The following is a 25,623-nucleotide window of genomic DNA, read 5'->3' as shown; positions in this document are numbered from 1 at the left end:
CTCGTGTCATACACACATTCTTCTGTTGTGTTAGGGTTCAACTAAAGCAAAAAACACTGAGCATATATTTTAAGCACACAACAGAATCACTAAAGACACTGTTTAAATGGTGAACTGGACAGTGATTGTTAGACAGCTGATACACACTATGGTACTGCATGCATTTCAGTGGTATTTATATGGTGCCCTAATGCCAAATTAACACTGCAAAGAGGCAGCCATAATTTAGTCTGGCTTTTAAGCAGCAATAAGTCTTTGAGTAGATAAAAAGCAGTAAAAATGTCTTTGGAATATTTCCCTTGAATTACTGTTTTTACTGTATTTTTATCAAATAGACACAGCCTTCAGTTTAATTAACTGGGACCTTCTGTCTCACAGTGTGACTTTATATATACCAGCTGTGACTTTATATCCTGCAACTGTGCCCTTAGTTTCCATAAATATTTACTTTATTTCTCATAACTGTGACATTAGGTCTTGCAATTGTGTCTTTATGGCTCAAACTTATATTCCAAAATGTGACTTGATTTCCTATTTTGAACTTAAAGGGATAGTTCACCCAAAAGTGAAAAATTCTGTCATTGATTAATCACCCACATGTTGTCCCAAAGACCTTTTTGTTCATCTTCAGAACACAAATGAAGATATTTTTGATAAAATTACATCAGTGGTTTGATCTTAAGCTACAAGAATATTTTTGTGCACAAAGAAAACAAAAATAGAAACTAGAAACTAATAGAGTGCCATGACACGTGTGTAGCTGCTGACGCAGGAGCCAGCGTTCTGATGTGGAACACGCATGCACTAAGCCTAGTTTACAAGCAGAGGAATGCACATGCATGCATCGTAGGAATCCCTTAAATTTTTCTTCATTTCTGTTTTTTTTTTTTTTTCTGTGGCAGAAATGGACTTCCAGACATTACAAACAGCTAGGATGAGTGATGTGTTAAAACTTAGTGATCGTGAACTTAGAATTGGTCACCTCTAAGCATCAGAAATAACAATAACATTGAAACTTGTTTTAGCAAACACAACTAAGAATATATATAAAAAAGAGGCTTCTCTTGTGCACAGAGACAGTGTGCCACATCTATAGTTGCTGGATGTTATCCCATTTCCTCAGAAGGAGCTCATAATGATGCTGGCCTGTGGCAGGCAGAAGGGTCACGTATCTGGATCACCCTTATGTGTCCATCCTGCACTAGCATGGTCACCCAAAGACAACTAGACCTGGATGGCCATCTGTCATGCTGGTTTACTGATACTTTATAGTCTGAACACGGATTCACTTCATAGTGTCTGGCAAAACTGGCACAAGATACACCAGCCTGCAGCACGCCAATGGCCTTCTCTCATGCTTCAGGTGACATTTGAGGAATTATGAAACATACTGAAATCAGACTTGGCATGGCTTTATTTTTCCAGCTTTTAAGAATCTTTAAAAAAAAAAAATATATAAAAAAATAAAACGTGAAAGAGCTTTTTATTCCAACTGGTTTTCACTGGCTAAAAGACCATCTTTAAATGGTTTGCAAGTGACTGACAATCCCAGACAATGGGCTATGCCATATATTCTGACGTGTTATCTGTGTTATTTGGCGCACCAGTCACCAGTGTCGTGAACGCACTCACAACAGACCCGAAAGAGAAGACAACGCTGAATAAAGTCGTAATTTTTGTTATTTTTGGACCAAAATGTATTTTCGATTCTTCAAAATATTCTAACTGACCCTCTAATGTCACATGGACTACTTTGATGATGTTTTTATTACCTTTCTGGACATGGACAGTATACCGTACACACAGTTTCATTGGAGGGACAGAAAGCTCTCGGACTAAATCTGAAATATCTTAAACTGTGTTCCGAAGATGAATGAAGGTCTTACGGGTGTGGAACGACATGAGGGTGAGTCATTAATGACATAATTTTAATATTTGGGTGAACTAACCCTTTAAGTGTCCATGTCCACCTTGTTATTCTCCTCTCCTGGGCAGTTAATATGCCACCTTCTGTGGCAGTGAGCTGATAAAATCCTTTGCTTTCTGAGAAGATTCGAACATCATCTGCTCACTGTTGTGCCGTAGTTTAATTATCACTGGATTGAAGAGAAACGGCTGCAGACCCAGTGCTGTCATCCTCACAAGGACTGGGTTGAGGTTCCTTCTCCTGGCAAACGTGGCTGGACTGAAGTCAGGAAAAAAAACAGCGGCATGACATTAACCTGCGTATATTTCACCAGGTATGTCTGTCGTGCACCCTTCAGGATTGCTGATCTGTCTCGTCATCTCAGCACACGAAAGATAAGAGTACGCGGCCGCTTGGAGTTACTTTTTCTTCCATCATAAACGCAATGAGCACACTCAATCTCAATATCACATCCTTTCAGTGCAGGAATCCACTTGGAAAATTAGCTTTGAGGAAGCTAGCTGCATTGGAGCCTTCCGCCCCCTCTGGCAATCCCTCCAGTCACACGTTATTTCTCCTGCTCCTACATTCCATGTTCGTCACTTTATCGGTAAGTTGTTCAAGCTGCTTTCTCAGGTTCCTGACAGCCCTCCTATCCTCACGTGTAGCTGCTTGAACTGAATCGACCCAGTCACATGTCTCTTTCACGGCGATGGCTAGTTTTTCAACTTCTGCTTTTAGCTCTTTTACAGAGTTGTTGGTTGCTTGTATGTCCATATGTAGGTCACGCAATGCCGGGGTCAGTACAGAGTCTATCGCATCTCTTACTGTCGAGGCCACAACCGAGTCCAAAGTTTGATACCATTACAAATGGTGTTGTCAAGATCCTCTTCGGTGATGGTGAAATCTTTGAATTTGTTTCTTTATTGGCGATTGCGCAAAACTCTTTTTTCGATTGTCCTTGACTGTTGAAGTACTCATGATGGAATAGATACAGAGTGGTTCAAAATGTATTATCAGGATTCTAGAATATTTGACAGAGTGAGCAGAGCTGCCATCGCAGGGTCATATCAATGCTTTCACTTTCTAATAATACCACTCACAGTTGACCATGGAATATCTAGTAGGATGCGATCTCATGATTTATTGCAAAGTTAGCATGAGTTCTTCTTTCACCAATGTCTTTAAATGTACACTGCATGTCTAGGTGTTTAATTTTATTCCTCTGTGGCAATGAGTCTGACTGACAGGGATCACAGACAGTACTGGGTTGAAGCAAAGATCTGGAGGAGGCTACAAAAATATTTCTGCTGCACAGAAGGTTCACAAGAACATAGTGGCTTTTGTAATTCCTACATGGAAGTCGTCTGGAATAACCAGGACTTGTGATCATGCCTTGTCTGGGCTTCCATGGGTACATATGCAATGTGATATTTATTTATTTATATAAAATGTGCAAAGTTATCACAAACATGTTATTTTATTTTATTTTAGCTCTCTATGGGGTGTGGTGTGTAGACTAATGTGAAAAATGTAAATAAATAAATTGCTTAAGTTATGCATTTTAGAATAAGGTTGCAACATTGCAAACTTGTATGAAAACTTTTGCAAGGCACTGTACTATTTTCAGGGGTAACTTATACTTTGTCAAAAGTGAAACTATATTTCAACTCTACAACATATACATCCAGATCACTACATTTACAAAAAAAAAAAAATTACATCCAGATATCTATTCACATGATTCAAATGATATACTACTAGCCAAAAGATTGGAGTAATTAAGACAATAAAGATGTTTTTGAAACTTTTTTTTAATGCTCACCAAGGCTGCATTATTTTTATTTTACTGAAAATACTGTTAAATAATGCAATAATTTTAAATAACTATTCCGTTTTAAAATGTAATTTATTTTTGTGATAACCCATGAGAAATCTGAAAAGACTATATGTAAAATTATGACAGAGAAAAAGAGAGAGAAAGAGTTCCACGTAATTAAGAAATAATTTATATTTGAATGATGAAATTTCCTGCCGAATGTTCAGAAAAACACCATTTCAAGAGGTTATAAAGTAAAAGCTTTCAGAACTCTCTCATCTCTGTGTTTGTCCTTTGAGGACTATCTGACACTTTTATAGTCGGTCAACTTTTAAAAGACAGGCTCTTTCTTTTAATAAATGACATGGCAGAGTGCACTTTTATGTCTGTGAGGTAACAGTAATGATGTGCTGAGGAGATCTCTCTCACTGCCCTTGCAGAAGAGGACCGTGATTGAGGAGAGTAAAGTAACAGCATATAAATACTGTGTACAGATGCGTGAAAACTAATAGCCAGTGTTAGGATCACTGAATCTGAGAAGCCTTCAGCACATTCGAAAACATAATGGCTGAATTTGGGTCAAAAGTAAGATGTATTTTCTTCTATCATTTTTAAATGGGTTGCAAGTCTTTTCTGATACATTAAAAACAAAAATGCTATATGCACATAAAATGCTGACCCTACTAACCATGAAATCATACATCATTATTTATGTTAGCAAAAGAAATAGCTTTTTATTTCTTTGATATCCCAATTATTTTGTTGATTACACTGTTCGTAGTGCTCTCCAGTGCACAGCCAATGCAAATGGGTCTACAAAGGTGTTTTCTCCCATCTAATACACCAATATCACCCTCAGATACAGTCAATGCAAAGAGCTGGGATATGACCCTAAGCTCAGCTTAAAGGGGTCATATGATGTGATTTAAATTTTTCCTTTCTCTTTGTGTTACAAGCTCTTAGTGCATAAAGAAGACTTGTAAAGTTGCAAAGACTAAAGTCTCAAATCCAAAGAGATATTCTTTATAAAACTTAAGACTAGTCCACACCCTTCGCTTTTCAGACCAATGAGCCTTGTAAAAATCTACGTGTTTCAGAAGGCGGTGAAGAGAGGCGAAACAGTAATGTAAAGTATGTGGAAAATAATTATCTGCATAAACACACTGCATTACACCAAATAAACAAAATAATGTTCTTTATAGCGGCATCATATGACCCCTTTAAATATGCCTGTACTTGCCTGTGAGACGAGGTATGAAATAATCATAATTTTACAATCCCATAATCAATTCTGGTTCCCAGGGGTGTGCATGCGTGCTATCTTTAGGCTGCACTAAGGCTGACAGCCTAGCTAAAATAAGCAAACGCAATCTTCACTAACTTTTTGATGTAAAAAAGCTAAGCATTTGACAATGTCTAAACAAAAATGGCAAAACCTTGAATTACAGAATTGATGCTAGAAGATTCAACAACCGTAATATATCAACCTTGTTTTTGTTTTCCTTCCTGAAGAAAAAAAGAGCCAACATTGTTTTCCATCTCCTCCACCATCTTTTATTAATGATGCCCCTCATTTTGCTACTTCCACAGGCCACGATCTTGCTTACTGTGCAGAGATCAATAATTCAAAGTCTCCTAAAGACAGGAATACCTTCAAATTGTGTTGACTTTTGGCTCTATTACTGTGCACATACCCTAATTAAAATAAGAGACACAGGAAAATATTTCTGCTTCGTTGTGGGGTAAGATTTCTTGATTTTGTGGCATTTCTACTTCTTTTTTCTCTAAGGAAAAAAAACTATTGTGCATGTAACAAATCAAAAATTTAACCATTTTGTACATGGTTTCTATATGAACATGAACAAAATTTACAATGTAAAAAATAGTTTAAAACAAAACAGCTTAAATGTAACTGTTGTGGAAGCTTTATTGTGTCAAAACTGTTGTCTGCAAATCAATTATTGTATTAATATTATACATTTTATCTTTTAATATAGATATATAAAAAAAGGCCAGCTACATATGGCACCCTAGGTTAAACTGTTTCAACTGTTCCTTCTTAACCAAAATGTTACTATGGTGGCTCAAAACATTCCACTTTGTAGGTGGCCAAACAGAAAAGGTCCTAAGCCTGAGCCCAGGGGAACACCGTTGTCGACAGACAAAGGTTGCTATGGCATTTTATATTAATAGGATACTGTGCTCAATGTAAAAAAACGTTCCTTGGACATCAGGAACAGTCATCAGTTAGTTAACATGCTTCTCTTTAACTTTGGCTATATTAGGGCTAGGGTTATGATAGGGTGTGCCTCCTGTGAGAAGATTTGTGTGTATGCTCATCTGAAGTGCGCAAACCCACACCTCAGAAAGTGTGCAGATATCTAGCTCTCTCTGAAGTATTATGTTTAAATGGACAAATTCACACAACAATTATGTCAAAATGCCCATCTTGGTAAGTATCCTATAGCAGACATAGCCGGCTGAACGTGCATTCTCTTAAAGTGACGGTGCTTTCTTAATATTAATCAAACAGCTACAACAAAGAAATCACTAACTGCTCTTGACTCTATTTTATTTGTATCTTTACTCTATTGCATTTACTTGTGCTGTTTCTTGTAGTTAGATAGATTATTCTTATTTTCTTTATTTTTATTTGCCAGTGTAGCCCAAACATAACACATACCAAAACTGTGACTCTAAAACTGTGATACAAACTGAACAGTAAGTTGAACTGTTCCATCCCTAATATATATATATATATATATATATATATATATATATATATATATATATATATATATATATATATATACATATAGACGGTTTCATCGGGCACACGCGCCTGGACCTAAGATAACTTCCGGTCTGTGTTGTGTATATCGGTCTGGCTGCGGTGCCGTCTACAAACGCAGTTAAAGTCAAGGTGATGAGTAGACTGAAGTTGGGGTCAGGTGGTTGTGCTGCGGGATGTGTTTCCCATACATTTATTTATTTTTGGAGACTCGCCACAATTTTAAAACTGATCGATTTTCAAAAAGGCTTCGCTGAATAAACATGAGTAACGTTATGTACTGCACGTTTAATAATAATAACTCCATACATTTATATGTTTAAATATCAAACGAGGCACAGGTGTTTTTATATCGCTGTATTTCTGAAGGAAGACTTGCGTGTTGTATGCCTGATAAAGCAGCGTGTGAGCGTACCAGCTCTGCTTTGTTTACAGCTGTTACTGGGGAAACCTCTATTTCTCGCGCTTTATGTCTATCTCCTGCTGGCAAAGAATGAATTTGCATTTTCATTAAGTCCGCCTGATCCACGCGGCAAACATATTTTGTTTGTTATCAAAAAATGTCCACTCTAGAGGGACTTGGCTGTTGTTATTGATTCTATTTGGAAGTCTACCGGAAGTTAAGTTAGGTCCGCAAAAGCGTGCATGCGCAGTAATGTTTGTTTATGTTGTTGCCGTTGAAACCGTCTATATAATATATATATACACACACACACACACACACACACACACATATATATATATATACATATATACACACACACATATATATATATATATATATATATATATATATATATATACACACACATATATATATATGCATACATATATTTATATATATATATATATATATATATATATATATATATATATATGTGTGTGTGTGTATATATATATATATATATATATATATATGTGTGTGTGTATATATGTATATATATATATGTGTGTGTGTGTGTGTGTGTATATATATATTATATAGACGGTTTCAACGGCAACAACATAAACAAACATTACTGTGTGTGTGTGTGTGTGTGTGTGTGTGTGTGTGTGTGTGTGTGTGTGTGTGTGTATATATATATATATATATATATATATATATATATACTATTTTTTTCTTTTTTTCAAATGAGCACAATTCCTTCCTCTTTCAGAGTATTAGCCATAGACATTTATCTATAGTGTCTAACATGCCAGAATTAGGGGTTGTAAGAAATAAGCATCTAGTTTGTAAGCAAGAAACTAAAATTTCTTCCATTTCAGTTCATTGTACAGAAGCACCTGAAAGCAAAATATCTTTAATGCAGCAAAAATGTTGGTGCCAAGAGAACTGAATATTCTAATTCACTACCACTAATTGCTGCCTGATGTGTCACCATGACATTAGCCAAAGTAACAGCTTGTTATCTTTTAGCTTTTAAAATTGAAATGAAGTGCAAAGACTGAATTCATTATAGCCAAAGAAACAAAATCTGACATTGAAAATCTGGTGCATGGTATGATCTTCAACAATAATAAGCTCCGTTTGGATTTAAGAAAAGCACACACAGCCTCGCTGAACTGGTATCAGTTAGCACTTCAAACGAATAGAGTGTGGACACAGTAAACAGCAGTATCACTTGAAGTCATTTCCTTTCACTTACTCGGCACTCAGTCCTACTGAAAGCTTCTCTCAGCTCCAGACCTCAAAGTAAAACTCACCTAACGAAGAAATGTGCAATGTAAATGAGAAAGCTGAATTTTCTGACAATTTGCCCTATGAAAGAGTCTTGAAGGGCAAAATTATTGTGGTAGTTTAGCTGTGTAGTTTGTCACAGAGTATACATGAGTTTTGCTGGAGCTTATTCTGAAAAAAATCCTGCGTGTGATTGACACCTGACTGAGGCTTGTCAGAACGGAAAATGGATATGGGACACCCAGTAATACGGGCTGTCGTCTCTCCAGCTGTCAGGATTTGCATAATAACACTAATATCCCAAATGGCCAGAGTGATTCTAGTAAGAGCGACTGTCAATCACCATCAGTGGGGTCCTATCAATCATACACACACATGCATCCAATGGAGAAGGAAATTACATAGGAACTGGACCACAAATGAGTGAATGAACAAACTATAGGGCTACCTGTATCTATCAGGTATTTAATACTAAATCATCAGCAGAAAAGACAATACTACTATTCTATTACTACATTGCAGACAAAAATTATATTTTCAAGTCTCTTTCAGCACACCATAAGCTTTTAACATACTGTAGATGTGACAAACTCATTTTAGGTCAAAGGCCAGACTGGACATAATGTCCCCTTATGCAGACCATAAATTTTAATTTGCCCCAGCGGATGTCTAAAATGAACTTGCTACTGTAATAACCAATATTGAGATATTAAAAGAGGAAGAACATGAAATGTATATATTTCATTCACCAGAGACATGTAGATTTAATTTATATACAAACTAATTAATTATTAATTAACAATACAATATTGAAAAGAAAAAAAGAACAACACACTGCTTCTAGCTTAGCTACTATAATAAACCACCTAAAACACAAAGGGCCCTATTTTAACAATCTAAACACAGTGTAAAGCGCACAGCGAAGGTGCACTCAGGGCGTGTCCAAATCCACCTTTGCTATTTTAACGACAGAAAAACGGTCCGCGCAGGGCCGGATTTTTGGAATGGGTTGTCCCTATTCTCTTAATGAGTAATGGGCATAACGTTCAAGAAACCAACCAGAGTGTCATCTCCCATTCCCTTTAAGAGCGAGATGTGCTCATGCCATGGTAGTGTTGTCACGATACCAAAATTAATGTTTCGATACCGATACCAAGTCAAGAATTGCGATTTCGATCACACATTATATTATATATATTTCCCTTTTTTCGTGAAAAGGGAAAATACACTCAAATATCATTGCTGTGCTTTATTTTAAAACCAGGACAACATTCTAATCATATAACACACTAATAAATAAACATATGAACAGTAGATATATTAAACATTTGAACAAAATATGAAATATCAAAATATAAAAAATAAATTAGAGCAATGACATTCAAGGTAAAGAAAGAATAAATTTAACAGCATTATCTCAGTTATCATAAGAAACATAAGAATAATAAATTTATCTTGATTCTGAACTTTGAATAACAATATGAACAGCGATTATATTAAACTATGTTTCTTAACTCAGAAGATTAAATGTCAAAAGATAAATAATATCAATTTAAGCAATGGCATTCAAGTTAAAAAAGCAAGTAAAATTTAGCAGCAATATCTCAGATATTGTAACTTATTCTGTCAGTTGTGCGACCTTTTCTTTCAGAGGAGAAAACTCTTTAATGAGCGTCATCTTTAGTGAGCGTCATCTTTTTCTACCAGTTGTGGACCGGTGGCACCAGTATCATTTGTGCTCGCACATGTAGCCTAGTGATGCGCGGGTCGTTTTTTTTTCCAACCTTCGGGTCCTGCTTTTATGAAATTATTTGGCCCGCCCCAGCCTGCAAATAAAGTAAAATTTCTTTACCCACCCCGACCCGCGCATCGGGGACATCACGGAAGATACGTTGCTACTAGACCTTCGTATAGTAACCTTATCAAAGAACTTAATAAAATATGAAAATATATATTCCAAATATTTAATATAGGCTATTTCTCGTTCACTGAAGTTCCTCCCTCCACAGCAGCGCGCGAGCTCGGCGCTATTAGCAGCGCATGCGCAGCTCGTGAACAGCCCTGTGAACGGTTTCATCCTGTCAAAGAGTTACTTAAGATGTGACAGAGCATATGATTTGTTGAATGTAGTGAACAAATCCGCCCTTCACTGATTCTCATTCGTGAATGAGTTGAATGAACTGATACATCTAGTTTATGAACGTAATGAATGAGTATACAGGGTCACTGGGTCAGTGAGCCAAGCATGTAAATCTCGATCAGCAATCAGCAGATACAAAGCGCAGTTATTGGTGCTGTGCAGATACGCTCGTTTTCATATTTAGCATACAGAACATAACTCCACGTTTAATCCCCGATTAATGTGAATATTATATATGAACTGTCTGGACAAAAATTAAAATATTAATTATGCAAGAAAACCTTGTGCTTTGTTCATCTGAACAACTTATTTAAACTATTTAATGCGATTATGCACACATTTTAGTAAAGCCAAATCAGTTTAGTAAAGCCACTAATGCAGCCATCTCGCTGTAGTGCTTTTTTGCTGCTTGCGTGAGGAGAAAACACACAGCCGTCCATAGGGAGGCACTGGAAGCGTGCGTAGCACACACAAACATGAAATACGTCTCAGTCATTCTCTGAAGTATCGATACTAATAAATTTAGGAATCGTGACGTTTTTAATTTCCGAGAATCGCGATACTTTTGAAGTATCGGTGCACCATGCAACACTATGCCATGGCGGATCGCTAATTAAATGACGGATTTTTTTGGCGGAAAAGCTGAACGCTTGGCATGTTTGTGTGATGCTCATCCCTGTGTGTAATAAGCAAAGTCAACGCGCAATGTGGACCCACCTAGAGGCACATTTTCTACCAACGCGCTCTTTAAATAAAAAAATAAATATTGCGCCATTGACTTTAGACTAGGTTTGAGTTGGTCTATGGCGCAGTCTATTTTTTTTTTAGCTCCTTAAAATAGCAATGCGCCAGCAATGTGCCTGAACACACCTTTTTTTAGACCAGCACGCCCATGGGTGCACAAATGCATTTGCTAATTAAACGACGTGGCGTTGGACGGGAAAATGCGTCGCATTGCACCAGGTGTATGATAGGGCCCAAAGACAAATATAACAATGAGAAACTGTTTAACACATATTAATGCAGGCCTGCCTCTCAGTCAAACTCCAGTAGCACTGAATCAATATTAATGTTTTATTGGGAAAGAATTGCAAACACATTCTTGTGTGATTTGCACAACTTTTAAAGTGGGAAAATAAAATGGATTGCCCTTGGACAGTTACAAATCCAGTTTCAGCTAAAAAAGCAAAGTGATAACACAGTACAACGTTTCTGTTATTGCTTAAAATTTTTTTTTATTATATCTATATTATGAATATACATTACTACTAATTTTTTGGGTAGGTAAAATGTCTCTTATCCTTAACAAGGCTGCATTTATTTGATTAAAATGCACTAAAACAGTAATATTGTGAAATATAAAAAAATGAATGCATTCCTCCTGAATAAAAGCATTAATTACATTGAACACAGTGAGTGCTACATCAGAATGTGTTACCTGACGCAACGTCCGGGCCACCAGGCTCTCCAGAACAGGCCCTCTATCCTCATGAAGAAGATGAACTTCATCCAGGATGAGCAGTCGGACGATCTGAGACAAAGCCACATCTCCCACACTCTTCCTTGTCACCACATCCCACTTCTCTGGAGTCGTCACCAACATCTATAACACAATACAGTCATTAGATGATTAAGGCCTTACAAACATGTGCTGTGAATTATCAGCAGCTTGTCCCGGTGTTTGCCAGTAACATGATTTCTGCAGTATACTGTCAGTAGCTTTGATACAAACTGTCTATTAAACATAAACAAATGTGAAGATAAACCAACAATAATGCTTACTAGAGGCTGTGCTGCAGATATTTTCTTCTAGTCTGTGTCAACAAGTCATGATCCCACGACTTCAGATGCATGTTCTGTACATGATGAATGATTAATTTTCTGGATGACTAGTCTTCTACCATCTGGATAACTGTACAAGTATGTTATGAGATTTCTACCATTTTCAAACATTTTCTATATGACCAACATTCATCTACAGATAATATATGTGTTTTGACACTGGTATCTCTTTCTCACTTTCTCTTGGAGGACTTTTTTGTTTTGCATTAACAATACTTTTATAAATGACTGGTGGAAACTAGGTCTGTGAGAAGCTAACTCTTAAAAAGAATGTCCTTTATATCTCTCGAGAGAATTACACATGGTTTGTTTTTAAAAAAGTAATGAGAGGCTACGGTATAGAAATATCTCTGGCATCAGTACGTCCACCATCATCAGACAAATGAACAGAAAAGGCCATCATTCTCACTGGTCCATTTATAAAGGTGAGTGATAGTTAACTGAACATCTCCTCAATATGTGAAGGGACTTGTTGAAAAATGATGTTTATGCATCTCTAATGACTTACGTTTCAGACAAAATCTGGCCAGTTTGATTACTTTTCCAGAACCCATGAACAGCTAGAATCCCTCCAAAAGAAGCTAAAGCATTACATATGCGAGTGTACCATAATCACTGAGCTACAGCTCCCTTCGGGATGTCCTTTCCTGTTCCCAAATATGAAGCTGATTTGGTTTGTTCTCTAGTATTCTTGGCACTTAATGTTAAGTTTTCTTGTTTGGTGGTTCTCAGCTACCTGCATTTGTAATTCTTGTAAAAATACTTAACTATACAATTACAGTTAAAAAATGTAATAAATAAACACAAAGAAAGGACTAAATCACATTTATACATTAAGTCATAAAGGTTGGTCACATTAGGGTAAATGTGTATTAGTTGTAGGGGTGTGACGGTATACATATTCGTAATGAGAATTTTTGGTATGGGTCATTCGGTTCGGTACGCATGTGTACCAGACATATACAGCTTTGATTTAACAACTGCACGAGCGGTACTTCATTGGAAATGTTCAGTTTTATATATTATTACTTTTGATAAGAAACAAAGCTTCATATTTTAAATTATGTAATTTATTTATTTATTTATTTTATTTTTTACAGGAAATTCAAACAATAAATGCTATTTTGCCACTCTTTGATGTTGCGTGACCAATCACATATAAATCCCCCAGTTCAAACCAAAGTCCTTTTAGGCAAGTCGTGACACTCGGCCGCCATCTTGGCAACGCCTCCGGGCAGCTATTTCAGACTAAGACCAGGCTCCTATCTAAAAGAATGGGCAGAGAGTCAGAACTGCACTTTCACTGGTCACCGGGACATAAAAACTGCATGTATAGAAACAGCAGTAAAATATGATCAAAATCGCTGAAAATTTTTGATGACTTTGCTCCAAAATAAGGTTTAAAATGCCTTTTTTCCACAGGTTATACTTTTACTACGCATGCGCAAGGGTTCCTCAACTGTGCGCATACGTCAGTGGAACCAGACGATAGGTTTAAATGCTTCCCGGCTTGACTTTTAAAAGCAGATGATTGGCTTTCCAGCGGGAGGGGCGGGACATGTGCATACAACCGCCATCTTAGCCGTTACGGGTTTTCCTTTTATAGTTGAATGGAGGATTGAGGAAGTGGCATATAAATTGTCTCTGGTTCAAACACAGCGTGATCATCTCTTCCTCTTTTCCTCTCTTTGACCATGGAAAGATAAAACAGCTTTACCTCAGACACATCATCAATGTCCATAGCTTGTTAGTTCGTTAGTAGAAATAAAGTCAAGAGAAGAGCACTTCGCGAAATATTAGACTATATTACATTTTACTTGAACTGTTAGTGATGTTTTAATTATTTAATTTATGTTTACATATCTGTTATGAAGCAAACTAGGATGTACACTGTGTAAATGATTATATTTCAACAACAAATAGAAACGTTATCATTTAGAAGTTAATTTAAAACTGCATTATGTGCAATTAATATGTCTGCATACTTTGAGTGTTGATTATTAAAAAATAAAATAAAATAGTAATTAAATTTAAGTTTGGGCTATGTTGTTAACCTTATAGGAATGTAAAAGTGCTCCCTATAGTTTAGAGCAGAGGTAGATTTTTATCCCTTAGAAAATTAATTAGAATTCAATCTATTTATTTAAAGAAAGAGCAATTTGCTCTTTATGTAACGATTTGATTATGAGATTTCTACCATTTTCAAACATTTTCTATATAACCAACATTCATGGTTTCATGAATTAAGAATTTGTTCGATTTATTAATTTGTTTCCTTATTTCAGTTAAATTATGGGTTATTCAGGGAAAAAAATTAATGAAACATGGACAACTGCCACAAATCATAAGTCATAGGAACGAATTAACAACCTGTAGGATAGCCTTTCTGTCCTGTGTCCTGCAGCCCTGCAAAGCGCACAATATGAAGCATTTATCTGGGGAAATGACTTAGTTACTACATTTGTATTGTGTTCCATGTTGAATAACTTTTGTGTTGTTTCTATTTGAATGTACTTTTGAAGTTTAAATCACATTAAAAGCTTAATTTGTACATTGTGAATGAATGATGATGCGTTTATATACTGTCACCGTCACTCACTCGCGTGTTTTGCGCATGAGCCGCACGCAGCCCAACATTAAATCGGTTAACCGACCATCGACAGCTTTAATCGACTGCACCTCTAATAGATCATCGATTAATCGTTGACATCCCTAGTAGCAACGTGAGCCTTCATACTGTTTTACAGGAGACAAGCTTCCCATTCTGCTTCTGGCATGTTTGTGCTACTTCTCACAACAGGGAAAAAACATATCATCAAAATCTTTTGGTAAGGTTTGCTTTGATGTACCAGAGCTTCAGGCCAATGCGTCACATCACCTCAACCAACATGCCCGATGTACAAAAGGGTGTAAGGCTACATTCACATAATCATTATTTGTGGCTAACCACAGATTTTTCAGTATTTCAGTTACAGACCACAAATAAAAGGATACACAGTGACTACATTTATCAATTATCTCTGTGAATTACTGAAACCCCACATTAAAAATCCAAGAATAATGTAAACAATGTGTGTGCAGTGCACAATGTCTATCACACAGTATGAAGTGATAGACAACCTCCACTGCGTTTCCATTTACTAAGAACAGGGTCACTAAGAAAATGTCATTCTCAACATGGGAGTCCTAGAAATGACCAATTAAAAAAATGTGGTCATATTTAACATAAAATAGAATTTAACTGTATTCTACAACCATGTGAACGAAGCATAGGCCTCCTGTTTTGAGACAAATAACTGTTCACTAGGGCTGTCATTTGGAAAGCTTTTGACAAAAACCTGGATTAATGAGCACAAAACCAGGTTTATGGATGATTTTGCATGTGGAAGAAGGCAAGAAATCCCTTCAACGTAGAATCTCTGATTCTCCCTGTTAAACACCATACAGTTTTAATAGTTTTTCAAAATCACCTTGTGGGAGTCCTGAGGTGTGATAATGGCTCCTCAAAGCCATAATACAATACAATAAAATAAAAAAAATAGAATGCCATTTCAAACATATAATGCAATTTTTCAGGAAAAGATGTGATCCCTTACTACAATTACTGCTCCCCTCAACTCATCAGATTTATGAATGGTTTTATGAACAAATCAAATACATCATCTGTGCTGAATGCATTTATTTTGCCGCAAAACCCCATCATGTGGGGTTGATGAGTGATAAGATGTTGAGGATGCAGCAGACTACCACAATCTGAGATATTTTACTGGGACTGCTTAGCATCCCTCCAACACTGCCACCCAAAAATCTGAATCAGAAAGTGATTTAAAATGCAGAAGGTGCATTCAACTACAGTCGTGGCCAAAAGTTTTGAGAATTACATAAATATTGGAAATTGGAAAAATTGCTGCTTACGTTTTTAGAATAGCAATTTGCATATACTCCAGAATGTTATGAAGAGTGATCAGATGAATTGCATAGTCCTTCTTTGCCATGAAAATTAACTTAATCCCAAAAAAACCTTTCCACTGCATTTCATTGCTGTCATTAAAGCACCTGCTGAGATCATTTCAGTAATAGTCTTGTTAACTCAGGTGAGAATGTTGACGATAAAAATGGCTTCACAGGCAAGGATATTGTGGCTACTAAGATTGCACCTAAATCAACAATTTATAGGATCATCAAGAACTTCAAGGAAAGAGGTTCAATTCTTGTAAAGAAGGCTTCAGGGCGTCCAAGAAAGTCCAGCAAGCGCCAGGATCGTCTCCTAAAGAGGATTCAGCTGCGGGATCGGAGTGCCACCAGTGCAGAGCTTGCTCAGGAATGGCAGCAGGCAGGTGTGAGCGCATCTGCACGCACAGTGAGGCGAAGACTTTTGGAAGATGGCCTGGTGTCAAGAAGGGCAGCAAAGAAGCCACTTCTCTCCAAAAAAAACATAAGGGACAGATTGATCTTCTGCAGAAAGTATAATGAATGTACTGCTGAGGACTGGGGCAAAGTCATATTCTCAGATGAAGCCCCTTTCCGATTGTTTGGGGCATCTGGAAAAAGGCTTGTCCGGAGAAGAAAAGGTGAGCACTACCATCAGTCCTGTGTCATGCCAACAGTAAAGCATCCTGACACCATTCATGTGTGGGGTTGCTTCTCATCCAAGGGAGTGGGCTCACTCACAATTCTGCCCAAAAACACAGCCATGAATAAAGAATAAAGTACCAAAACACCCTCCAACAGCAACTTCTTCCAACAATCCAACAACAGTTTGGTGAAGAACAATGCATTTTCCAGCACGATGGAGCACCGTGCCATAAGGCAAAAGTGATAACTAAGTGGCTCGGGGACCAGAATGTTGAAATTTTGGGTCCATGGCCCTGAAACTCCCCAGATCTTAATCCCATTGAGAACTTGTGGTCAAGAGGCGGGTGGACAAACAAAAACCCACTAATTCTGACAAACTCCAAAAAGTGATTATGAAATAATGGGTTGCTATCAGTCAGGATTTGGCCCAGAAGTTGATTGAGAGCATGCCCAGTCGAATTCCAGAGGTCCTGAAAAAGAAGGGCCAACACTGCAAATACTGACTCTTTACATAAATGTCATGTAATTGTCGATAAAAGCCTTTGAAACATATGAAGTGCTTGTAATTATATTTCAGTACATCACAGAAACAACTGAAACAAAGATCTAAAAGCAGTTTAGCAGCAAACTTTTTGAAAACTAATATTTATGCAATTCTCAAAACTTTTGACTTCCAAATTGCAACGAACATACAGCAGGACACAGGTCAAATCAAATAATGCCCGTATGAATGAGTAAGGTTGCTACAATCAATGTACAATCAATCAACTATCAAATAACAAATTACTCAAAAGACAGCCAAGAAAAAGGAAAAAAGGGAGACAGAGACAAAAGAAAAAGGCAGCCAGAAACCAGGAGTGGAAATGATTTTGTTTAGATTCCATTACAGTGATTGAACATAGTTTGACAGAAATTAAACAAAGGAGTCTGGAATGAGGAATGATGAATGAACTGGAATGCAGGGATGTAGTAGGTCAAATAATCAAAAATCAGCTACTGCAATTCTGCATCTTTTGTATGAAACAATGTTTTGAGCTTTGGGGCAGAGGTGTCTGATTTGGTGAAGTTGCTTATGTATGTGTGTGATGGATGTATTTGATGTGGGCTTCAAAACAGAAACACACGTCAAATCTGATGCTCAGATTCCTGATCGTTTTGGAGGGTTTGGAGAGAGTTCTGATGCTATAAACGCAAATGTCAGTATTTCTTAAAAGTGCTAAAATCAAGATTTTTATTTTATTTTTTATAAGCATTGTTACATTACAGTTTAGCTGAATATTTACATAATGCATACATAGAGAACAAACAAAGATATCAGTGTATCTAATTAGTGTACCTGTGTAGTGTAACAGTGCTAACTGTGACCATGACAAATAATGATAGAAAAATATTATAGATTATGAAAAACGAGAAGACCAAGAACCGAACCTTGGGGGACACCCTGAGTTATGGAAGCAGAAGGGCATTTGTACTTCTTGATAGAAATAAAATACTGTCTATTAGTGAGTTAGGAAGAGAACCATGTTCCTCATGTGTGCTGACAGATAACAGTAGATCACATTTAAGATGTTGCATTGCAACTTTAATGATTTAGTAGGAAATATCAATGCTTTTATTCCACAAATTGGTCCAAAACACTAGTTCAGCTTCTGACTGACTGACTGACAGACAGACAGACAGACAGACGCAGATTTTAAGTATAACAGCACTAGAACATTTCACTCATATATCACACTAGATGTCTTTGTTCATAGCATTCCTGACATGTTGTCAATCTGAGCATTGCTCAGCATACACAAAGGATGATCCTGCTTTGGCTTTTTTGGAATTATTACTGCTGACACAATAAAAAAACAGACACAATAACTGGTCATACAGTGAATAAAATAAGTCTTAAAAGTTACTCAATATTAACTCATTATTTATTTATTTAAATAATTGTATTTTATTATGTATTTTTATATTAAAAAATGGTTTTGATATCACAGTTCAGTACAGTTTCAATACAGCATGTTTGCATATACAGTATATATATATATATATATATATATATATATATATATACAATTTATAGTGAACTAACGAGCAGTGGACACTGTTGACTTCCTGAGGTAAATGAAATGCTACAGGAATTTTTTTTTTACAAGCTGTTTTATTGACGTCTCTCCACGTTTGAAACACTGATTTAGCAATTACATGAGGCGTTAGATGTCCATTCATGTTTTGTTTTTTTTCAGTGTTAAAACTAATACTAATGTCCTGAAATTTTTCATTTTAAGTATGTGTACCGTTACACCCCTATATATATATATATATATATATATATATATATATATATATATATATAAATGGAGTCAACTCGCACATGAGATCATAACAGCTGTCAAGAAAGTCTTTCAGTTTTTCATTTCAAGAACATCTTTTAGTATTCTGTACTCCCTAAAATGTCCACATGGAGTATCCCAGTTAAGACATATACAAGAAATTAGGTACTCTAGTTGTTGTAAAGCTTCATCTATATATATTATTATTAATAGTATTAGTATAACTACTATTATTATTATAAAATACATTTTAGTTGTGGTTGTTTCCAATTGGGAAAAGGGTAGGGATGCACAATATAAGATTTTTGCAGATATCCGATATTCTGATATTTTTCAAATCATTTTGGCTGAAAGCCGATGCATATTTCCCTTTGTTCCCCAAATCTCTCCTAGAAATGATAAACAAATTATTTTACATTTTATTAAGTTTTGAGCAAAAATGTTAAGTTCTTATGTGCCTGATCGGACGCGTCATTCTGTACGTGCATTTTCAAATAAAATAAAAAAGGGAATCTATATCAGACTGAATTGTGATGAAACGTTTCAAAGATTTATATCCCTACTATTTTCTTTCATATTAATAATTTACATGTATGAAGGTCGTGACATAGTTTATCAAGTGCTTAATTCATACAACCAGATGCTCTTTTAAAATTTGGTAATTAAAATTTCAGGTAGCTACTTTGGTTATAGAACCAGGTTCAGTAAGTTAACTGTGTAATAACATACAGTACATATTTATCATACTCCAAACATGAATGACAATCATATTCTGCTGTTGTGTGAGGGTAGGCTGGGTATTTCTCACTGTTGTTATGATGTGGGATGTTAGGACATTTAGAAGCATTTGGACAAAAATTATGAAGGAAATGCTGGTGTCACTGTCTGGTTGTGTATGTAATATGATAGTTGGGAAACCATTCATTATGGGAAAAATGAGACTGTAGACTATACATCTAGCTCTCTTGTGCTTACGTGAGACTTTAAATTAATTAGATAAACACAAAACGTTTAAATGAATACCCATACCCACATCCAGTATATGTGCTGACCACACAATGAGCCAGCTGTGGTTTGGTGACAACTAAATTATATAAATCTACAAGAAGATTTTCCATTGATGTCAGCCATATTTAAGAGTGTAATCATTCAAGACACAAAACAGAATTATTTTGACACCATTAACCAACATTTTAAAGAAGAAATATACGACAATACATAATTAATGGTCTGAGAGCTGTTTACCAACCTGTCTGTGAGTGTTGAAATTCCAATTAAACACTTTCAGTAAAAGCAGTTCATTAAATCCTCTCTCGTTTGCATTTAAATCAATCTGCCCAGCCATTAGAGACTGGCTTTGGAACGAAAAATGCACGTCTGCTGTTAATTAGACCGCCTCTAATCTAAATGGAAGTGCTGGCAAACAGGTAGCAGAGCTAAAGTGCTCATTTTAATTACAATACAAAGCCAGGAGGGTAAAAATAAAACTACTTATTTTACTTCATATACGCTGACTTTGTTTTCTGCAGCACACCAAACCCCTAGTGTATGATAATGTCAGTCTTCTATGATGGTATCACTCTACTGTCAACCTTTTTGGCATGGAGATTAAATAAACGCATATGGTACAAAGCAGGCTTTTTATTGTACATTAAAACTAAAATGAAAATTACTGTGTTGGTGAAGAAAATTTCTGCCAACTGAAAAAAGTACTTGTCAAAAGTTTGAAAACATTGCGATATTTTAAATGTTTTTAAAGTCTCTTATGGTCAACAAGGCTGCATTTGTGTGCTCAAAAATACAGTTAAAACAGTAATATTGTGACATAGTTCAATATAAAATATATTTTAAAACAATTTATTCCTGTGATGCAAAATTGAATTTTCAGTCTCATCACTCCAGTCTTCAGTGTCACATGATCCTTCAGAAATCATTCTAATATGTTGATTTGGTGCTCAAGAAACATTTCTTATTATCAAAGTTGAAAACAGTTGTGCTGCTTAATATTAATACAGAAGACATGATATATTAACATTTAAATGCTGGGTCCTCTAGCAGACACTATGGAGACTGCTGCACACAGAACCAGTTTCTGAAGCATGTCGAGGGGATGCAGTGTCTCGTTGCCTCTCCAGGAACCATGGTTAAATATATAACCCGAGACATTCCCTTTCTAGGGTGCATGGCTGTTCACCTGGTGACAAAGCACCAAAGGAAACTACAGACATACATCGAACCTACCATAAGAAAGGGGGCAATCCACTGATGCCTGGGGCCAATTACATAACTAGTGGTCGACCAATATATCGCCTAGGCCGATATTTGCCATTTTTCAAATATCGGCATTGGCCGATAAGTTTTTCTTCTGGGATTTTCATTTTGATGGCGCTGAGAACGGCAGTGCCTGAGCGCACACAATGCTCACACTCTCTCTCTTGTTTGTCGTCATAATCCTTCTAACACGGATAGAAGTCTGTCTAATAATCAGATGGAATGGTTAAAGGAATTGTGTTATGTTATGTATACAGAAAGTATCATTAACGGTTTCTTTTATTTTAGGCCTAGTGCTAATAGAAAGACAAACATTATAATACTTTCTTGTTTGCCGTCAGCATTAAGCAAATACACATTTATATTATTTAAACGAATCTTTGAATGACTAAAGAATTTAATGAATCCAGCTGTGAGATAGGGCTGGACGATTATGGCCTAAAATCTAAACCTCGATTAATTGAACATTTTACCTCGATTACGATTAATGAACGATTATTTTGTTTCCGTTTTATTTTTTTTGCCCTCATAGTTCACTGACAAGGTTTGTACTGTAAATATGATTGACTATTAAAGGTGAGATATTTTTTCCTATTGAAAGAGCGATCTGACATCATAGCTCACTATCAGCAGTTATTTTAACTATGTTCGTAACATTTCTTACAGATTACTGCTCGGTGTAAGAGATAAATAAAGATCAGTTAAAGATAAATTAGCACAGTACCAGTACGAGTGATTGCGTGTGTGAATTAGTCCTAGCGTCTCTATATTATTGTGAAGCTGTGGGTTGTAAATAGCCTAGTTCCTTCAAAAGTAGAAAAATATGCTATAATAAGTTTTGAGATTCTAAGCTACTTCAGGGATAAATCACAGGACAGGGCTTACAACAAGTTTCTGCATTCCTCTGTGCCCGCGATCTTCACAGCTACTCTTTATATGAGTGTTCATGCCACAATGCAGCTGTGCAAACTAGAGCTGTCAAAATGGCTGAAAAACTAAATTCGAATTTTCAATAAAATATTATCCAAATTCGAATTATATTCAAATTTAAAATGCATAATTTTAGTTAGGGCGAAGAAAAGCTTTTGGCTTCTTAGGCCACACGAGGGCGCATTGGGCAAAATATTACTAATGCACGTTTATTCAAAGCATAAGAAAATATGACTGTGGAAAAAAAAGTGCATAATATTTAAAATAATGTTTATAAACCAATTATAATTAAGTAGCTTAAAGGACTATAAACAAAACAGCACCATGTGTGCATGCATAGTTTAATTCAAAGGGGTGAAAGCCAATAACACAGAGTACATTTTTCATTTAACATGAGATGCAGTAGGATGGGGAAAACCCACCATAAAGTCTCAAGATATGTTTTTGAAAAAAACTGAACCCACCTTAATTTTACATTTCTTAACATACGTACCTCTCTAGAAAATGCGTGAAATATGCGTTCTGTGTGAATGGCTTGGTTTCAGTTTTGACGTTTTGAATGTGAATGTGAATCTTCTCCACATTCTCTTTTTCCACAATATTTTGATTGAACATCGCAGCAGCGCTGCATCTAGTTTTTTCAACTGTCTAGGTTAACAAAAACATTATAATGCAATGTTACTTTTATATTGTCATCGCATCTCGTGCGCCACTGATAAAGGCCAAAGTATAATTTGACCATCCGCATCCGCGCACCGTCCGCATTATGTAATTTTCGTCATCAAGAGGGCTCGCGGACAGCCGAGCATCCGTCCAAGCGGTATCAAAAAGTGCCTGCATGCGGACGGGGTATCAACAGCGCATGCACGAGGTGAATGATGACAGAAGTGGTACTGCTCATCGAGCTCGTCCGCCTTCTGAAAGCTGTGCGGATGAGGCTGTGTGAGACGGAACAGAACACGGAATGTGAAGTACACCCGGGACGGGCCTTAAAGCTGCCTCCTTAACGGACACCTACAATTCGAATGCAACATTTTTGCATTCGAATGTGGATTTTTTTTTTTTTATTCTACTAATATTCGAATTAGATTTTTTTTACAGCCCTAGCGCGAACATGGTAGCTCAATATAATAATACACATCCGATCATCTAATCGCTTGAATGTCCAAACCATAAAACAAATACAACTGACCAAGTTTAGTGAAGACACAAGGCCAACACTATGTGTTGAACCAGCATTCACCTCCGTGTTTTGCTTTTATGCCACTGACTGGACAGGGCAGAGTAATGTGGCTACACACGCAGTAGTATGCTTTTAAGGGGGCAGTATTAACAGGATTAAAAAACCGAAATAACCGACATGGGAAAATTAATTTATTTTATAATTAATATAATTAATTTTTTATCCTGCATGATCGAGTGTTCTCTGTGTGACAGTTGGCCCGTGTGAATTGAATGCTTTAAACTCGTGATTCAAATTATGCTGCGCTTTATGCATTTGCCCACTGTCATATTCATGTCATTTTCACTGTGTGCTGTATGTAAAATGAGGGTTACCCTGGCTTTATATGAAAAATATGATTACCAGTGCACACAAACCCAGAATACTGAGTGCCCATTGATTACAGTGTTTACTTCCTTTTTATTATATTTTTATTAAATATTTATTTGTGAAAAAAAATAAATTGTCATCTAAAGTGTAAGTATTTTTAGTTTACACATGTTTTAATCCATTGTCAAATGATTTCAAATTTCTTAAATATTAATAATAATAAAAAACAAAAATCATATCGGCTTTATTTCGGGCCCCTGCTTTCCAAGATATCGGCAGTCAAAAAACACATATCGGTAGATCACTAAACATAACTCAGGGAAAATTGGGAACCCAGTCAATCAGGAGGAACACTTCATTAACCAAACTAAGAACACAGCTATCCTCAGAAGGCTATGTTACAATAAGCCAAATCAGCTTTCAGGGCCCAGGGGGACCACCCACTTAAAAATTCAACACTTCTACCTTACTAAGCTTAACCTGTTTAAGCTTAACTTTCACCCCCCATTTTGGGAATCACAGCTGAAAATGACCTACCTAACTTAAAACTGTAATAGTTCCTGACTTCATTGAGCTGCATGCACAATTTGGGTGTATTTTCTATATTTTCAGGAAAAAATATAGAAACTCTTTGGTAATTTTGTGAGCGAGATGATAACGGTCTAATCAGATTCAATGATCTATGCTAAGCTAAACTAAAGTTGCTACTGCCAGAACAAAGATCGGCTTAATGGATTCGAAAACTGTAAAATTAAACTGTTTTCAAAAAAAGTGGTGTTCCTTTAAATATAATTACTATAAGAAAAACTATGTAATTACAAGTACAAATTATTACAAGAGAAATTTTGATTAAACACAAACAAAATAAATGTTTATATAAATAAAATGAAACTAAACCCAAGAAAGAAAGGGAAAAAAAATAAAGCTATAATCACCTTGGAAAAAACAAGTGTGGTTACGATATGCAGACCGATATCTCTGAAACAGTCTGCATATGGGAGAGGGTGTGTGGCTTTTTTTCAGGGATTGTTGGAAGAATGTTTACAGTGAACTTGTGTGGGCGGGCAGACAGCTCCTCGTTACCAGGTCTAGCCTGACGACAGGCCTTGTGTCTTAATTACCAAGCTGCCTGTGAAAATGCTTCTGTTGTGAGAAGGCTGATGGTCTGTCGATTTGCGAAGCAGCAAACATTCACCTGCTTTAGACCTGTGCAAACAAACACCAGTTAAAACACTTGCCCGCTTCCCACAGTTTCCATAGCAACTGTCATCACTTGAAGTGGGTGGTAGAGGGGAAAGAGGAGGGTTATTTTGGGGGTTGTGATGGCTTCTAGGCGTGCAATAGCAACATATGGCTTGGTCATAGCAGAGGGTAAGCATCAAACTTTAGTATGAGAGAGACAGCTATTCCATTGTTTTTCTTCCAACTGTTAGATCTGCCCATTTCAGACATAGTCTGTCCAGAATTTTCATTAGCTGATTATTAGTGTAATTTACTGAATTTTTCGTAAATTACCGTAAAAAAGCATGTTTTTTTTTTTTGCATAAAAACATGCCATGAGAAATCAAATTTATTCAATCTTTTGACATTTAATAGGTACTCTAAATAATCATAATAATAATACAATTAATTAATTTCAGGTAATTGCATTTGTAAAATGGAGAACAGATTATTTAATTGCTGGTAATTAAAAAACTTTATAACATTAAAATACATTGAAACTTTATTATTTATTCATCCTGGATATATGTACATGTACATTTCCATCTTCATTACTTGAGACCGGTTACTGTGA

General features: G+C 36.2%; 1 protein-coding gene across 1 annotated transcript in view; it reads right to left on the bottom strand.

The window, feature by feature from the left end:
* ascc3 (activating signal cointegrator 1 complex subunit 3) overlaps window positions 1-25,623 on the bottom strand; it is a 218,019-nt gene that overhangs the window by 83,409 nt on the left and 108,987 nt on the right. The window contains exon 11 of the mRNA XM_059507374.1: window positions 11,773-11,937. Coding sequence (XP_059363357.1) covers window positions 11,773-11,937 — 165 coding nt within the window. The remainder of the gene's footprint in view (window positions 1-11,772; window positions 11,938-25,623) is intronic.

The sequence above is a fragment of the Carassius carassius genome, chromosome 24 (assembly GCF_963082965.1).
Source record: "Carassius carassius chromosome 24, fCarCar2.1, whole genome shotgun sequence".
Taxonomy (NCBI): domain Eukaryota; kingdom Metazoa; phylum Chordata; class Actinopteri; order Cypriniformes; family Cyprinidae; genus Carassius; species Carassius carassius.
The sequence above is the reverse complement of the archived record's forward strand: the minus strand, read 5'-3'. Positions and strand labels throughout refer to the sequence as shown.